This window comes from Pseudorca crassidens, chromosome 16 (assembly GCF_039906515.1).
Source record: "Pseudorca crassidens isolate mPseCra1 chromosome 16, mPseCra1.hap1, whole genome shotgun sequence".
NCBI lineage: Eukaryota > Metazoa > Chordata > Mammalia > Artiodactyla > Delphinidae > Pseudorca > Pseudorca crassidens.
In genome coordinates this window covers 46,811,468-46,830,108 of record NC_090311.1, presented here as the reverse complement: position 1 = coordinate 46,830,108, position 18,641 = coordinate 46,811,468, and the positions used below count along the sequence as shown (strand labels likewise).

The 18,641-nt window shown below is 43.0% G+C and overlaps 1 protein-coding gene across 2 annotated transcripts in view; it reads left to right on the top strand.

Moving 5' to 3' along the window:
- Positions 1 to 18,641, top strand: part of WDFY4 (WDFY family member 4) — a 280,347-nt gene that overhangs the window by 36,218 nt on the left and 225,488 nt on the right. For both annotated transcript variants that reach the window (XM_067710249.1, XM_067710248.1), the window contains 4 exons: positions 1,565 to 2,017; positions 2,918 to 3,022; positions 4,677 to 4,867; positions 11,551 to 12,131. In XM_067710249.1, coding sequence (XP_067566350.1) covers positions 1,565 to 2,017; positions 2,918 to 3,022; positions 4,677 to 4,867; positions 11,551 to 12,131 — 1,330 coding nt within the window. The remainder of the gene's footprint in view (positions 1 to 1,564; positions 2,018 to 2,917; positions 3,023 to 4,676; positions 4,868 to 11,550; positions 12,132 to 18,641) is intronic.

Here is an 18,641-nt window from a genome sequence, read left to right as displayed (position 1 = left end):
CACTTGGCACTGTGCCCTGACAAGGCAATGCAGGTCATTCCCTGATTCGCTGTGCAGAAACAAACATGTGGCACCTGTCAGTGATATAGTAGGGGCTGATTCTGTCATGCCTTTGGGGACATTTAAAATCTCTCCTTTATAGATTTTTCCAGACGACCTGGGTGGGACTGAGACGAAATGTTTGCTTTAAAAAGGCAAAGACTCTCTCAGATAATGGAGGGAGCCTGTGATCTCCATCACAGGTGTGACTTACTTGGTAACATCTGCTTATCTAACAGGGACTGATGGCCCTGAAACAGCCATCCAGGCTCAGAGTCAGTGCCTCCTTAGCTCTACAAGATACTGACTGATTGATTGACGAACTCAATCAACATGTACTGATAATTTCTGTCCAGCAGCCACTCCACCCCATGCTGGGTACCACCGTGAAGAGGCCAGGTGTCTGCTCCTTAAAACTTCTCTATAGAGACCATCACACAAACCTTGAGCCATAATCTACTCAGTAACTGGCTGATAAACAGGCACAGTGGTGACACCAGTGCAGAGAATTAGCTCTGCCTGGGTCAGTCAGGAAACCCTGCACAGAGGGTCCCATTCAAGACAAGTTTCAAGGCAAAGGATGGGTCATCCAGGTAGAAAAGAGGGGGAAGAAATATAAAGACAGAAGGTACAGCCTGGGGAGAGAAATGGTGACCAGAAACATCTGGGTGAGTCTGGGGAGATGGGCAGAGAGACCTGCGCAGACCAGAGGTGGAGGCTGCAAAGCTGTGAGACCAGGTTAGGAAAAGCCACTGGATGTGACTCCAGCAGACGCACAGGGGAGTGGCTGGATTAGAGAGGAGTTTCAGAAACATCTCGAGTGTCTGAAGCACAGAGGGCTGGAGGCAGGGAGTTCTCTGAGGAAGTATCTCCTGGGTAAGAGAGAATGAGACTTAACCTTCTAGCTGGAGAGAAAGGAGGGAGTGGGTTTGGAAGGTGTCTTTATTTAACAGCTTGCCTAGAAATGAAACTGACTTTGCTTAGTAATCTTTAACATCATTTGATTTTAATTAATTGAAACCAATCCTCCAGTCCTGTGCTGCCTGATGGAAATATAATGCGAGCCACATTACGTAATTTTAAATGTTCTAGCAGCAAAATTTTAAAAATTAAGAAGAAACAGGTTAAATTATTTTTAATAATATATTTTATTTAACCCAATATATCCAAAATATTACCATCAAAAAATGTGATCGTACAAATAATTGTTAATGACTTTTTTTTGCCTTCTTCTCTTAGTGCTCCGTCTTGAAAATCTGATGAGTATTTTTACACTCAGGGCACGCCTCAGTTCACAGTGGCCACATTTCAAATGCTTAATTATCCAGCATGTCTTGGACAATGCAACTCCAGCCTTATTCACATTCTGGGCATATGGCTTTTCTGGACTTCTGATAGACATTTACCCACAGGAGCTAGAAAATAGAAACTTTAAATGGTATTTCCTCGTGATAATGCAAGCATGTATTTCTAGGCATAGGCAGGTGAAATGATTTGCAGGATTATTTCTTTTTTGCATCTTCAGGGGTGACCGTGAAGAATCTTCAGGCCTTCCAAGTCCTGCAGAATGTTTTCCACAAAGCCAGTGACCCTGTCCTCTGCACCAAAGTCCTGTCATCCATCAGGACCATGTGGGCCTGGAACGCCCGCAACTTCTTCCTGCTGGAGTGGACCCTGCAGCCCATCTCGCAGTTCGTGGAGATCGTGCCCCTGAAGCCGACCCTGGTGCAGATGCACTTCTTCCAGCTGCTGGAGGTCCTGGTGTTTGAGCTGCATTACGTGCCCCATGAGATCCTGCGGAAGGTGCAGCACCTGATCCAGGAGAGCCCAGAGCCGCTTGTCACCCTCGTGGCCTTGAAAACTGTCCTCAGGATCGCCGGCGGGGACCCGCTCTTCACTGACATCTTCCGGGACTCGGGGCTCCTGGGCCTGCTGCTAGCCCAGCTACGGAAGCAGGCTAAGATCCTGAGGAAGTCAGGTGCCTTCCAAGAGCTTTAGGAGGGGAAGTGGGGAATGGGTGGGGGCCAGTGTTAGCTGGGCCTGGTCTGTGTACCAGCCCCACCACCCATTAACATAACAGAGAAAGTGAGTGTGCCCATGTCACCTGGTGCCCTGAGAGTCAGAGAGGGTACCCCTGGGCTACATGGCTTCACAGCACAGGCAGCCTCCCTATTTTCTATAACTTGCCTGATCTTCCCCATGAAGAGGTGGGAGGGATGGGTGTAACTAGAAGCCGACTCATGGGACTAACTCAGGCCTGATGAGTTCTTAGTTTTCAGATACCTCCTGCAGTAGATATTGTCTGAGTGTGTAGGTAGGGAAACAGCACAAGGACAGGTCCTCAGCAATGCAAAGGGGAAAGGAGGCTCAGAGAGGCTTGAAAGTCCAGGATGGAAGGGTGTGTGGGACACGTCCAGGGTCAGCTGGGATACGGCCACCTTGCTCACATGGTGCTGTCAGACCCAATGGCCTCCCACCTGGAGCAGAGGTCAGTCACCAGGGCCTTGCTGGCCAGCTTGCCCCTCTAAACCTTGGCCACACTTTTGCATGCCCTGCTGGGCTGTACACCCGTGGCTCCTTGGCAGCACTCCCTCACCCTGCCTCAGGAGCGCGGGCCTGGGATTTCCCTGCCTAACCATGCCCCATGTACATACCCTGGATTTTACAAGTCTTCTAGGGGATTTTGATGCACTCAAGTTGGAGAACCTCTGATGTAGGGTTGTAGGGTCACATCTTACAAATTGGGATGTACCCTCCTTTATAAGGGAAGCATGATACTCATCTTTTTTAAGAGGATAGGAAACTAACGGAATTGGAGATTTGGGGCCATAGCACATGTACTTAAAAATGTTTCTTCATTGCTTCTTAAATATGGCAGGAAACAAAGAGTCCAATCCTGGAGTTCAGGATACAGAAAGAGAACTGACTTGTGTGATGCTGAGAACTGTGGTCACGCTTCTGAAAGGATCAGTTCGGAATGCAGGTAAGGGTGGTATCAAATTCACCTCGTCACTGGTTGGGAAAACATTAACTATTTCCTGGTGATTTATGTCATTGTTCAAAGGCTATATCCAAGGAATAACCAACACTATCGCTGTGGCTCATGTCCATTCACTGGTTGATGTTCAGGGATCAACAGTAGATTGGTAGACACATCAATTGACACTTTTTACTGTTTAGGTTGCTAAATAAGGCTGGGAATCAAAGAGTTATCTTAAATTTATGAGACCACAGAAACCCCATCTCTCTCAAGTAAAATCTTTTAATATACTGCTGCACTGACTATAGATACTTTTTAAAAAATATTCCAATTGTAAAATACAGGCAAAGAAAACTCATCATTTTTTTTTTTTTCGGTGTGCGGGCCTCTCACTGTTGCAGCCTCTCCCGTTGCGGAGCACAGGCTCCGGACGCGCAGGCTCAGCGGCCATGGCTCACGGGCCCAGCCGCTCCGCGACATGTGGGATCTTCCCGGACGGGGGCACGAACCCGTGTCTCCTGCATCGGCAGGCGGACTCTCAACCACTGCGCCACCAGGGAAGCCCGAAAGCTCATCATTTTTAAGAGACATAATTTGATGTGCTTTCAGCCCATGATGGATTTAGTACCTTCATCCATTCAAAAAAAGTTTAGCTTCCTAAGATCGTGTGGCTCTCATGCTTAAAAAATACGTGCCTAAAATATAAATGCATGTATATTATACTATGAAGCAGATGCATCAGCAAAGTGACATCGGTGGGTTTGGTGATTTGGTGCATCTTTATCTGAGGCCCTCACAGGTCAGCTATACCGAATGTGAATGATTATTTCACTATGGTAGAGCGTCTCTAATGTTAGACTATAAGAGATTCCCTGGAGGTTCTGGTTAATAGGGAGGTGCATATTCCTAAGCTCCCTCCCAGAGATCTAATTATCAGGTCAAGGTAGAGCCTAGTAATCTACTTGTAAACAGGCTTCCAAGGTGATTTCCATGTAAGGGGTACCTGGCCCATAATTGGGGAAATCCTGCCTTATGGAGTTGACCAGCTCAAATCCATGTCATACCATTTGAACGATCCAGTTACTTCCTAGTTCTTATTCTACATGTGATTACTTCAAAGATCAATCCTGGGGAAGAAATTCTTAGGATTACTTTTAAACAAAAACACACCATTAGCCAAATTTCTTAAATCCTGCCTGCCGCCCACCTTGCCACAAGAAACTACCTATGAGTTAAACATACTCTTAAATTCTGGTTTGCTTTCAATAAGAATTTGGGCAGAGACAAGAGAGAATTGCCATTGGCCCTGGATTAGGGGATTACGTGGAAATAAATACCAGAGGTATATCCAATTAAAGTTTGTATTACTTACATCTCTAAAAACAGAAAAGGGGGAAACTTTTTTTCAAAAACAGAATTCTCACTGGAGAAGAAAGCGGTTTTTCTTTTTAATTCTCAGCTCCATAGTTTCTCTCTTCCTCTTCTTATTTTAACAGTAGGTATGGATTTTGAAAAAAAATTTCTAATGCGTGGAAAACACACATACACATGTAGTCAAACAAACTTGGAAATTGTGAGGAAAAGCTTTCCTTGTAATTGAAGCTAAGGTGCCAAGGCCCCCGTCGCTCTAGCCCCGTACTCTCTGTCTGGTCCCCAGTTGTCCTGAAAGACCACGGCATGGTGCCCTTCATCAAGATCTTCCTGGACGATGAGTGCTACCGGGGAGCCTCGCTCAGCATCTTGGAGCAGCTCTCAGTCATCAACGCCGAGGAGTACATGAGCATCATTGTGGGCGCTTTGTGCTCGTCCACTCAAGGGGAACTGCAGCTGAAACTGGATCTCCTGAAGGTGATGTCAAGTCCTCCTTTGTGATGGGTTTCCCATGGACATGCAGCAGGTGACCGGCATTTGCCCATGCATTCATTCATTTAGTTGGTCACTGTATCATACAGGTAGAGTGCTACTGGCTGCTGTGACAAATAAATCCCCCATCCTCAACAGCCTGGCACATTAGAGGTTTCTTTCTTACGTACCGTCCAATCAGTGATTGGGAGGAGTGTCATTCAGGGACAGCAGTCACCTGGGCATCTAATCCAGCCATCAGACAAAGGAAGGGAGAGCAGAGAAAATGGCACACGTTCTTTTTCAGGCCTAAAACTGGTGCACGTTAACTTCTGTCCAAGTTTCTCTGGGCAGGACTCATCTGGATGCAAGACATGCCAGGAAATGTAGTCCCTGGTTGGGCAGCTACTTCCCAGCCACACTGTAAACTATGGAAGTGGAGCCCAAATTGGTGGTGGCCAAGCAGCAGCCTTGTTTACTTGCCCAGCATTTAGTGAGCATCTACCAGTTACCAGGTCTGATGCAGAGTGCTTGGGACACACTGTTGTATGAGATTCAGCCCTTGCCAACTGGTAGCTCGTAGACTAGGGCTAGTATTAAGCAAGCAGTCATGGTGATGCAGCATGGTAATGCCCCAGAGGTTGAAGGCAGGCTGCCATGGGAACCGAGAAGTAGGAGAGACCAATGCTGCCTTACATGTTTGAGGAAGGCTCACAGAGGAGGGAACACCTCAACTGGGAAGAGGAAGCAAAACGCAGTCAAAGGCACAGAAACAGTGGTTACAAAGGGAGAAGTAAAACTAGGCTGTCACCTTTGGACAACAAAGAGAAGCATATATTTTTGTTTTTGTAATATTGTTAATAATCATCAAGTTATCTTAAAACAGTAAAAGATGATAATAAACATCATCAGCCTTACAGCTCTCACAATTTTGTTGCTGTTCCTGCTTTTCCATTTCTTTTGTCTTTGCGGGCTTATGCCTTAAAAGAAAAAAAAAATCCCCTTTCTTTTGTTTATGCTGTTTAAGAGAAGAGCAGATGTAAATGCAAATATCTCCCAAGGAACTGACTTGGGGACCTGTCATGTCTATGTGCAGAAGAACCCCCTATGCAATACACACTCATGTTGCATTATCATGCCACTCCGGATCACTGGTGAATTTTATACAATACGAAGTTGCTCTGACTTCCAAAATTAAACCCTCAACCTTATTTAGCTATGACTATCTCTGTACAAAACCATTTCACCAGTTAGAGAATGGCATTCAGTTTATTTTACCTACTTTATTTCTCAGCAGAGCCAATGTCAGGCACTGATGCAACTGTATTCATGTCTTCTCATGACCTAATCCTGTGGAGTTCAGCATGGCCAATGTGTCACGAGAATCCCATCCAGAAGTGGCATTATGACCATAGTTATCATGTATTTCGCAGATGACAAGAACCAAAACAGCAATTTGATCACAGGGTCAAAGAATCAGTGAAAGTGATGAAACAAAAAAGGAAAGTTAAAGGTCTGTTGAAAGACACTGGAGTCCCATGATTATGTGAAGTAACAGGATTGAGGGGAGCATGTAAACGGGAGAGTAAGGGAGAGAGATATCAAGAATTAATGACAGTTTGCAGCTGGAGGGCACCTTAGCTTCATGTGGTCCTATCTTAATATTGGGCAGAGATAGGCCCCGAGAGATTCTAATACTGAATGGTGAAGTTGAGTTTGGATCTAAGACTAGTGATTTAAAATCTGGTGATTTTTCCTCTTCATTTTGCTGTTTGTTGCATTTTTTCTCATATGTCTGTGTTCAGCTTAATTCACATGAGCCTTATTCTAATAAGGAACAGGGAAGGCAGAGAGCAAGGCAGTTAGGACTTTGGTTTTCTATTGGGTGAATAATTGGAAGCCCTATCTATTTCTGACATTTTCATATTGAAAGTCAAACAGATTCATGGAGAGAAAAGTTTTGGAGAGCACAAGTGTTTTTGTGTCCATTATAGAAAAGCTCTCTGCTTTGCTCCTGGAAAGTTCATCTTGCTTACTCTATAGCCCAGAAGCACCTTATTGGAGTGACAGCCCTTGGGTAATAGGATTGAATTTCTAGAATTAGCAATGTAAAGCCATTATGGTGTTTTACAGATTCAATATCATTTCAGAATCACACTATCAACAGAGCACATCAGGGATGAACACTGTGTAAGCTTATTTAACAGAGCCATACCCCGCACTCAATGGGCTGTCTTCTCCCTGGGTACCAAGTCACTGCTGGGCAGTTGGGAGGGTGCCCAGAGCCGCCATTGTTCTTCCAGGACTAGGGTGATAACACGTTGTAGCTCCCGTGGGTGGCGGAGAAGGATTGGGCCCCAGAGCCTGTTCCAGCCTTGCCCACCACTGAGTCGTGTGAGCAATTAGCCAACGTTTGCTGGAATCTGATGTGGGATCTGCCCTTGTTCTGCATCACTTTGGGAACCCCTCGGGAAACAAAGATGTAAAATTAGTTCTTTCTGGCTAGATTTCCTTGTTTGGCAGTTGACAGTGGACTCTGCCCAAAGCACTGTGCCTGCAAAGTGGGTCAGATGTAGGATGAGGTGAAAGTGGTAGAGGGAGGGGACTTCAAAGGCAGGACTCCCTGCCTCACCACCCAATAAAGGTTTGTCATCTCTGAAGCGTATTCACATCATGGTGCCACCCTCATTTCCCTTCCCTGAGAATCAGCCAGCTGCTCTGGAGGAGAAAATTCCTCCAGAAACATGTGACTTAAGGCAGTTGCTCCCAAAGTCCAGTGGTGCTTCCATACCAATACAGAGGCACATGTGACTTCACCACCTAATTCTGGCAAATGATAACCGAGTTAAAGAATAATGTAAGCAAATGAATTTCCTCTCCATGGCCAGTGGGACTGTGATTGGGTTATGCACAAATTCAGATTGATTTGCTAATATACATTTAGCTGTTCAACTCTGAGCTTAATCGCGTTACCTCACCGGTCCTCCAGCATGACACGTGGAAAATTATGAGGAATAACAAATAATAGAATGTGAAATAAATCCTGTTAGTCCTAACGTAGTTAGCGCTTTGCAGCAGACATCCATTTTATAGATTCAAGCTTGAGGAATACTAACTCAGAGAGGATGACATGGTAACTGAGTTAAGGAGGAGAAAATGTGCTTAACGCTGACCTTTCTTGAAATGTGTCAACCCTAGCCTGATTACTTTGACTTCAGCTGATTAAATTTACTCCCTTCCGTAGACTCTCAAGCCTAGGTGATGCATTATCATGCAAAGTTGAATGACAGTAATGGAGACCCTCCTCCCAGGTCCCCAGTTCCTGACAAATCGTTTCCCGAAGTAGTGCAGTATTTATTTTCCTTTATGATAGAAATGTTTCTCTTTAGTTGCTATGAAATTAAGCCTTTGTAATTGGATTTGGGGCTCTTTACTTTATGACTCTGCAAATATGAAATTAACCCCATCCCAAGAAATAATAGAGCAGTCTAAGTTCTAATGAGATTACCCCCATTTTAGATAATGACTTTGAATTTAATAAATCAAACAAAGCAACAATTAAGGTCCGCCATTGCTTTTTTCTCCACCCCTCCCAACCGGAGGAGAAAGGAACCGTCTAGGAATTACAGAGGATAGACCCTCTGAGAGACACAGACACTATTACTGGTTTGCTTTCTTTTTAAAATATCTGCTCTCAACATTCCTTGAATGATGGAGACCTTCTGAGCAACGTCTGGTGTCAACTTGGACAACTGGAAGATGGTTTCTTAAGGAAAGAGGGGGGTTTTAGTGGTCATCCAGCACTTAGACAATTGCTCTAATCTGATTAGTTTTATTTTTTAATTACTCTCTCTTTTGGGTGTTTGTTTTGTCACACGTCATGTGATAAACAGAAGAGCTCCATTCATTCCATTTGCCTTGAACAACCTCATCGTAGTTTTAGGAGCCACCGAAAACACTCACATACATCTAGACAGTTTACAGTTTCACAGCTTAAGACTTCCTGATGTCTCGGTGATGTATTTATTTTCCACGGCACGAGTCACATTGAGACAGGTCGAGACACACAATGCAATGCACGCTGTACCACACGTTAATGCTCAGCCTTTTGTGTGGGTTATCAGTTGGCAGGAAGAAACTACCACCACCACACGCACTTCAAGGTTAGAGTTCATTTCCAACTTGACCAAAGAAACAATATTCTGTGCGGAGTGAGTTGCTCACACAAGGCAGGCACAGAGGACTGGCCCCAGTGTCCTGGGGTTGGGGGTGGGGTTTGAGGAAGGCAGCTGTGGTGATGCGGTCTATAAAGAGAAAGGCCGTGCCTGGTCTAGAAAGCTCTGTGTTGCTAAACCATAAGGTTTTACATTCACCAAATGTCACTATTCTGAAGAATCTGCTCTAACAGTCTATATACAATCTTCTCTTTAAGGACCTGTCTACAAATATCAAACTTTCCTGGGTTTTGAGCCAAATTCAGAAGTAGTTGGGTCATATCCTCACCCAGGAGGAGAAAGCAGTTGTCACTGCCTGGTCCTTAATGTTTCACTTTTGCTTCTAGCTTTCAGGCAGTCTGGAAAGCCCATTTCCCTGAAGTCTATCCCACCACTCTCATTTGATCCCCGGTTAGTGCACGGCCCTGATGCTGTTTCTTTTAAAGAACAAAATGACAATTCAATTTCACCACAGTCACTCCCTGAGCTGTGGTGAGTAGTCTTTGATCTAACCACCATAAGTCATGCATTGTTTTCTCCTATAACTGGGAAAAGATCAACTGACCCACACTGGTAGGGATGAATCTTTCTACATCACTCTATATGATAATTTGTCCACTTTGAACATAATCGTGGCCTTTGGCCTTTTACAGATTCTCCTAGTTTCTACAATTTTTGTTTTTAATTTCTTGAAATGTCATGGATGGGGCCGTGGGAGCATGTTAAGCAGCGCCTTGGTCGTCATTTCTCTCCATCTTTGAAAGAGTCCTTGCCTGTATGCATTTACTTAGTCCTGCCTCATTTTGTGCTTTCTTACCCCAAGCTTGGGTTGACTGCCTGCCAAGCAGCTCAGGCTTCGTGTAGCAGAATATAATATTAGATAACAGAATTTGGGTGTTAGGGGTACACATTATATTGTTTCAGATAAAACTCTAGTGTTAGGTTAGGGTTACCAGCATTTTAGAGATAGAGCTAGAAAATCACCTTTGCCCTGCAAAGTGCATGACTTCATATTTCATAGCTACCTGTAACTTTACTGAATTTCTATTTGACTTTCTCTATATGAGAATTTAAAAATCGAATCCCTTCCCTCCTTTTTTCTGACCCACCAGTTTTCTCTTTGTCAATGGACTTTCATGCATTATGCTATAGACTGTCACCCTAAACCATGCACTTAAGACACAGCATCATCCCCTCTCTCTCAAATTGGGAATTTCTTTTTATTTTTTCTCTTTGAAACTTGTTTCAAGCATCCTGAAATTGACTTTAAGTTGTGCCTGCCCGGACAATCCTCTTTCTTGTGTCACTGAACACTAAACACTTGAAAGGACAAAACAATTCAAATCTTCCTCCAGAGCAAAACTACAGGGACTGGCCATTCTCTGGGAAACATGCCTAAGAAGCCTGGGTCTTCGATGCAGTCCCATGCAATTTTCATGAATAGTAAATAACTAAATACCAAAAGTTAGAGGCTTTTGATATTTACCTAAGATCATCCATGCATTCTTCACTTTTAGGTGTGAAACTTTAGCACAGAATGAGAACTTCTTAAATGTAGTCCTTCTTTCCTTTCGAAACATTTATTGAATACCTAGTGTATATCGTGCACAGGGCTCAATGAATAGTATATTGGAAGTGCTTAGTAAATATTTGACTTTAGAAGGAATTAAAAGTTTGGCTGTCCAGTAGAAATCTCAGCAATCTGTAGAAGGTAGATTGCATATGTGTGTTGAAATAGCCTAAACTCCACACACGGTCTATATTATATGCTATATCTATATGTTTCCTTCCATTAGGATTTCTCCTCTCCACCTTAATTTCCTCATATTTTCACACCAGGTTTTAAGTAGATTTGTTTGACTATCTTTCATTTATTAGAAGTATCTGTGCTTGCACAGAGAGGGAGGTAAATAGTAATAAGTTGCTTTACATAGATTTCACTGAGTCTCCTTTTGCAATACAGGAAATGGTTCATTCCATAAGTTTAGCAAATATTTATTACGTAGGTGCTATGTTCCACAGCAGTGAGCAAGCCTGATTTCATGGGGCTTCAATGCAGGCGAAGGCTGAGACAATTTTCAAGTAGCTTCAATACAGTGTGGTGAGAGTTTTGATTGGGGATTTAGAGGTGTGAGCGCTCAGCCTGGGATGAGAACAAGCTAAGTAAGGGTCAGGGAAAGCTTTGTGGAGGGAGATGCATTTAAGTCAAGATACAGGACTGTAAGTCAACCCTATAAAGCAGCATAGCCTTTAAGAGCAGCCATTTGAATGAAGACACTGAGGCACAACCCAAAACTAAAAGTAAGAGGAATGGTACTGACCTCGCAGTGTTTCAGAGTCGCGCATCGGTAGCTCGCTGTTCCTACGGAGTGGAGCGCAGAAGAGCACCCGGAACGCTTTGGCAGGGATGGGTGGGAGCTCAGCGTTAAAGATCTGCCTCCTCCATCTCACTCACTTGTATCTCATTGGTTTCAGTCTCTGCTCCGGATCCTGGAGACCCCCAAAGGCCGTGCTGCTTTCAGAGTCTCCAGTGGGTTCAATGGGCTGCTGTCCCTGCTCTCTGACCTGGAGGGGTCTCTCCGGGAGCCCCCACTGCAGACCTGGGGGGCAGTGTCCCCCAGCCAGACCCTGGACCTGGTCCTGCACACCCTCTGTGCTGTGTCTGCAGCACTGTACCTGGACCCCGTCAACGGTGACTTCTTTAGGAGGACCGGGCTGTTTGAGAAGCTGGCAGAGGACCTCTGCTTGCTGGGCTGTTTCGGGGCCCTGCAGGAAGAGGGCGCTCCTCCGCACTCCTGGGAGGACACAAAGGCCAGGCCATTTGCCGATTTGATGAGTGCGGCTTTTTCCTCTGCCAGCCCACTCCCACCCAAGATACAGAGCTGCCTCCAGATCCTCAGCTTCCTGGACAGCATGGCCCGAGGCACCCTCCACCTGTGCAAGGACCTGAAGGACTCACCGAGGGCGAGGCAGGAGGCGGTTGTGGACGCTCAGAAGGGAGAAGCCGGCAGTGACCCCCAGGGAAACTTCAAGCAGTGGCCAGACCTGGAGGACAGGTAGAGCTTTGCTGCCTGCTTCCCTAATCTGTAATCAGTGTATCTCTGTCTCCCGAGTCCTACGTAAGCACCCCGCGCACGCGTAGTACAAACTGGCTGTGAGGAACCGTCACGTTGTTACTTATTCTTCAGAGTAGGTGTCCCCGCCCGGCGTTGTTCCAGCGAATAGAACGAGACGGAGTTGGATTCAGAAGCAAAGGAAAGCTTTCTTCTTTTATCAGAGAATGGAGAGGTGCCAACTCACTTGCTCTCCTGACAGGCCAGGGGTGGGGCTGCCGTTTAGGGATCTAGAGTGGGGGGGGGCGGGGGGCGGAGATCGCAGTGCCGGGTGCAGCGTCTCTGCACACAGCTCACCGCCGCCATCTTGAATTGAGTATCGTATGCAGCGCTTCTGCGCACGCTCCACGGGCTGCAGGGTCCCGTGCAGCCGTTTCGCACTAGGAACTCCGGTCTGAGGTGCGTGGTGCGGGCCTCTGTGTGCAGTACCCTATGAGCAAGTGAAACTAGACTAAGCACAGGAGAGGAGGTGAGACCTTATTTTATCACCTAGATTCCATTTTGTTTTTCCTAGGGACCCCAGAGGGCTTTGCTGGTGAAAGCAGGACTGTCTTTTCTTTAAATCAAGTTAACTTTGTTTTCAAGCCCCTCTCCCCGTTCACCCACCCCCACCCTGAGAGCTGGCAGAAAACCAATCCAACTCAATACAGGGCTGGGGGATGCTGTCGGGTCGCAGGAGAACCAGGGAAGTTTACCCGATCTTGGAAACTGAGGGCAGAGCTCTGCTGCCCATAGGCTCACTTTCTTCTTTGGCATCTTTGCTGCTCCTGGGAGCTTTGATGCCTGGGCCCAGCCTCCCTGGTATGCCCGGCAGCCTTTGCTTCCTAGGTCTTATCTCCCCCCCCACACACACACCTGCCAGGGCACTGCCAGGGTGTGGGTGTGGTCCTTGACTTGTAAGACACAAACAACAGCATCCTTCCCAATCATGGGACTCTTCCTGTTCTTCTTGCTGCTTCCATTTCCCCTAACAAGGACAATTTCTCTTACTTCTGCAGGCTCATCTCCTCAAGGACCTCATACTTTGATAACCTTTTGCTTTCATCCCTGTAACACAGAATTCCACTAAAGCAGGGGAGCACAAAGAACCCCCCACCACCTTGGAGCGAGAGGGGAAAAACAAAAGAACAAGGCAACAAAATAGTTGGTGTCTTTTTTTCATTCCTCTGAAGCAGCAATGACAAAACACAAATATTTCAGTAAACTATCCTGCCTGCCATCTCTCCAGGTCATCTTGCCTTTAACACCACAGGACAGTCTTCTGAAAGACATTGCACGTGTTTCTCCAAAGAGAGCCCCCTTTGGCCAGACATGTCGGGGGTTGGTGGTGAGGGGGATGGATGTCAATTCTCCAGCTACCATAATAATCATATGATTGTTCCTGTTACATTGGTTAATCTGGTAAATCGATTAGTTTTCTCACCTTGCATTCCTTCACAATTTGCTCATGATATAATTATTGCTAGATTTGATTTGCTAATTTTTGAAAAGAATTTTTGTTCTTGAGAAAGTTCAGCCTTTCACACTCCTTTCTTGACTATTTTTACTATGAAATTTGTGTTACCCTCATAAATTGGGCAGTGTTCCCTCTTCTATTCTCTGGAAGAGTTTATGGAAAGATTACTATTTCTATTCCTTTCTTTTAAAAATTAATTAATTAATTAGCTGCATTGGGTCTTCGTTGCTTTCTCTGGTTGTGGCGAGTGGGGCTACTCTTCATTGTGGTGCACAGGCTTCTCATTGCAGTGGCTTCTCTTATTGCGGAGCACGGGCTCTAGGCATGCGAGCTTCAGTAGTTGTGGCTTGAGGGCTCAGTAGTTGCGGCACATGGGCTTAGTTGCTCTGAGGCATGCGGGATCTTCCCGGACCAGGCTCGAACCTGTGTCCCCTGCATTGGCAGTGGATTCTTAATCACTGTGCCATCAGGGAAGTCCTACTATTTCTGTTCCTTAGCTATGTGATAGAATTTGCCAGTGTAATCTCAGGAGCCTGACGTTTTCTTGAGAGAAGATTTATTCTTTTTTTGTTGTTTTTTTACCTTTTTAAAAAACAGCTTTACTTTTACATAATTCATACACCATAAAATTCACCCATTTAAAATGTACAATAATTTGTTTTGTATATTCAAAGAAATATACAATCATTACCACAATCGATTAGAACATTTTTATCACACCAAAAGAAACTCCATACCCATTAGCCATTATTTTCCATTTCCCCTGCCCCTACCTCCAGTCCCAGGCAACCACTAATTTACTTTCTGTATTTAGGAACTTGCCTATTCTGGATATATCATATAAATAGAATCATACAGTATGTGATTTTTTTTGTTTCTGGATTCTTTAGCATAATGTTTTCAAGGTTCATCCATGTTGTAGCATGTATCAATACTTCATTCTTTTTATTGACAATTTTCCAGTGTGTATACCACAGTTTACTTATATGTTTATCAGCTGATGGACATTTGGACTGTTTTCACTTTGGGGTTATTATGAATAGTGCTGCTATGAACATTCATGTACAAGTTTTTGTGTAGATACATGTTTACATATTTCTTAGCTAGATACCTAGGAGTGGAACTGCTAAATCATATGGTAATTCTACATTTAACATTTTGAGGAATTACCAAATCATTATGCAAAGTGACTGCACCATTTTACATTCTCACTAGCAGTGGGTGAGGGTTTCAGTTTGAATACCTTCTTGCCAACACTTGTTATTATCTTTTTGATTATAGCCCTCCTAGTGGGGGTGATGTGGTATCTTATTGTGGTTTTGATTTGCATTTCCTTGAAGGCTAATGATATTGAGAAGCTTTTCATGTGCCTGTTGGTTATTTGTGTATCTTCTTTGGACAAATGTCTGTTAGAGTCTTTGCACATTTTTTAAATTGATGTAACACTGGTTTATAACTATATAAGTTTCATGTGTACAACATTATAACTCGACTTCTGTGTATACCATAGTGTTCTCACCACCAAAAGTCTTGTTTCCAATTCATCACTATACAGTTGATTCTCCTTACCCATTTTGCCCTCCCCCATCCCTCCGTCCCCTCTGGTAACCACTAATCCGCTCATTCTCTGTTATCTATGTGTTTACTTTTGTTTTGTTCTGTTTGTTCATTTATTTTGTATTTTTTATATTGCATATATGAGTGAAATCATACTGTATTTATCTTTCTCCATCTGACTTATTTCACTTAGCATAATACCCTCAAGGTCCATTCATATTTTTGCAAATGTCAAGATTTCATATTTTTTTATGGATGAGTAGTATTCCACTGTGTGTGTGTGTGTGTGTGTGTATGTGTGTGTGACATCTTATCCATTCATCTGTTAATGTGCACTTAGATTGTTTCCATATCTTGGCTATTGTAAATAATGTTGCAATGAACATAGGGGTGCATATATCTTTTTGAATTAGTGTTTTCATAACCTTTGGATAAATACCCAGAAGCGGAATAGTTGGATCATATGGTAGTTCTATTATTAATTTTTGAGGAATCTCCATACTGTTTATTTACATTCCCACCAACAGTGTATGAGGGTTCCTTTTCTCTGCACCCTCACCAGTACTTGTTGTTGCCTGTCTTTTTTATAATAGTTATTCTAACAGGCATGAGGTGATATCTTATTGTGGTTTTGCTTTACATTTCCCTAATAATTAGTAATGTTGAACATCTTTTCATGTGCCTGTTGGCCATCTGTATGTCATTTCTGGAATCTCTACTTAGATCTCTGTCCATTTAGAAAATTTTTGTTGTTGTTGAGTTGTGTGAGTTTTTTTTTTTTTAATTAATTAATTTATTTTTGGCTGCGTTGGGTCTTTGTTGCTGCACGCAGGCTTTCTCTAGTTGCGGCGAGTGGGGGCTACTCGTTGCGGTGTGTGGGCTTCTCATTGTGGTGGCTTCTCTTGTTGCGGAGCACGGGCTCTGGGCGCGCGGGCTTCAGTAGTTGTGGCACATGGCCTTAGTTGCTCCGTGGCATGTGGGATCTTCCCAGACCAGGGATCAAACTTGTGTCCCCTTCATTGGCAGGTGGATTCTTAACCACTGTGCCACAGGGAAGTCCCTGTTTGACTTCTTTATATATGTTTTGATTACTGTAGCTTTGTAGTATAATTTGAAATTAGGGAGTGTGACACCTCCAGCTTTGTTCTTTTTTCTCAGAATTGCTTTGGCTATTCAAGGCCTTCTGTGGTTCCATACAAATTTTAGGACTTTTAAATTCTATTTCTGTGAAAAATGTTGGGATTTTGATAGGGATTGCATTGAATCTGTAGATTGCTTTAGGTAATTATGGACATTTTAACAATGTTAATTCTTCCACTACTATGTTAAGTAAGAGTGGTGAGAGTGGCATCCTTTTCTTGTTCCTAATCTAAGAGAAAAAGCTTTGTTTCTCACTGTTCAGTATGATGTTGGCTGGGTTTGACATATATGTCATTTATGGCCATTATTCATTTTATTCAGAGTTTTATCATAAATGGATGTTGAATCTTGTCAAATGCTTTTTCTGCCTCTATTGAGATGCTCATGTGATTTGTATCCTTTTTTTGTTTATGTGATGTATCATATTGATTGATTTGCGAATGTTGACTCACCCTTGCATCCTTAGAATAAATCCCACTTGATCATGGTGTATGATCCTTTTAATGTATTGTTGTATTTGGTTTGCTAATATTTTGTTGAGAATTTTTGCATCTATGTTCATCAGAGACATTGGCCTATAATTTTCTTTTTTTGTGTTGTCCTTGTCTGGTTTTGGTATCAGGGTAGTGCTGGCCTCATAAACTGTGTTAGGAAGCATTCCCTTGTCTTCAGTTTTTTGGAAGAGTTTGAGATTCTTCTTTGAATGGTAGAATTCACCACTGAATTTGTCTGGTCCTGGACTTCTGTTTTTTGTGATATTTTTTTATTACTGTTTCAATCTCCTTACTAGTGATCAGTTTATTCAGATTTTCTGTTTCTTCATGAATCAGTCTTGGAAAGTTGTGTGATTCTAAGATTTTATCCATTTCTTGTAGGTTGTCCAATTTGTTGGTGTATAGCAGTTCAGAGTACTCTCTTAAAATCCTTTGTATTTCTGTGATATCTGTTGTAACTTCTTTTTTGTTTCTGATTTTATTTATTTGAACCTTCTCTCTCTTTATCTTGGTGAGTCTAGCTAAAAGTTTGTCAATTTTGTTTATCTTTTCTAAGAACCATGTCTTAGTTTCAGACTATTGTCTTTTTAGTCTCTATTTCATTTATTTCCATTATGGTTGTTATTATTTCCTTCCTTCTACTGACTTTGGGCTGTTTGTTTTTCTTTTTCTAGTTCATTTAGGTGTAAGTTTAGATTTTTTTTTTGAGATTTTTCTTATTTCTTGAGGTAGGACTGTGTTGCTATAAACTTCCCTCTTAGAACTGCTTTTACTGCATCACACAGATTTTGACACCGCAAATTTGTGGTTTTTCCAGCTTTCTTCTTGTAGTCGATTTCTAGTTTCATACAGGTGTGATTGGAAAAGATGCTTGATATGATTTCATTCTTCTTAAATTTATTGAGATCTGTGTCCCAACATATGGTCTATCCTTGAGAGTTTCCACGTGCACCTGAAAAGAATGTATATTCTGCTGATTTTGGATGGAATGTTCTATATTCATTTAAGTCCATCTGCTCTAATGTTTCACTTAAGGCCCGTGTTTCCTTGTTGAGTTTCTGTCTGAGTAATCTATCTATTGATGTAAGTGGGGTATTAAAGTCCCCTACTATTACTGTGTTGCTGTCAATTTCTCCCTTTAGGTTTGTTACAATTGCTTTATATATTTTGGTGTTCCTACATCAGGTGCAAATACATTAATAGTTGTTCTGTCTGCTTGGTGGATCATCCCCTTTGTATAATGTCCATCTTTGTCTCTTGTTACCTTTTTTGACTTGAAGTCTATTTTGTCTGATCTGAGTATGGCTGCACCTGTTCTTTGTTTTTTTGTTTTGGCTGCCATTTGCTTAGAGTATCATTTTCCATATCTTTACTTCAAGCCTATATTTGTCTTTAGAGCTGAGATGAGTCTCCTGGAGACAGCATATAGTTGGATCTTGTTTTTTAATCTGTTCAGCCACTCTCTGTCTTTTGATTGGTGAATTCAGTCCATTTACATTTAGGGTGATTATTGATATGTGAAGACTCAGTACTGCCATTTAATCTTTTGTTTTCTGGTTGCTCTGTATTTTCATTGTTTCTTTTTCCTTGATTTTCTGTCATTTTAATTTGGTGGTTTTAGATGCTATTTTTCTAAGTTTCCTCTTTTTTATGTTTCATTTCTCTGCTCTAGATTTTAGTTTTGTGGTTACCATGAGGTTTGTATAAACTGTCTCAGAGATTACATAGTTCTTTTTCTGCTGAAAGTGTCTCATCTTCATTTGCCTATACAGATTTTGTCCTTGTCTTCTTCCCCTTTTATGTTTG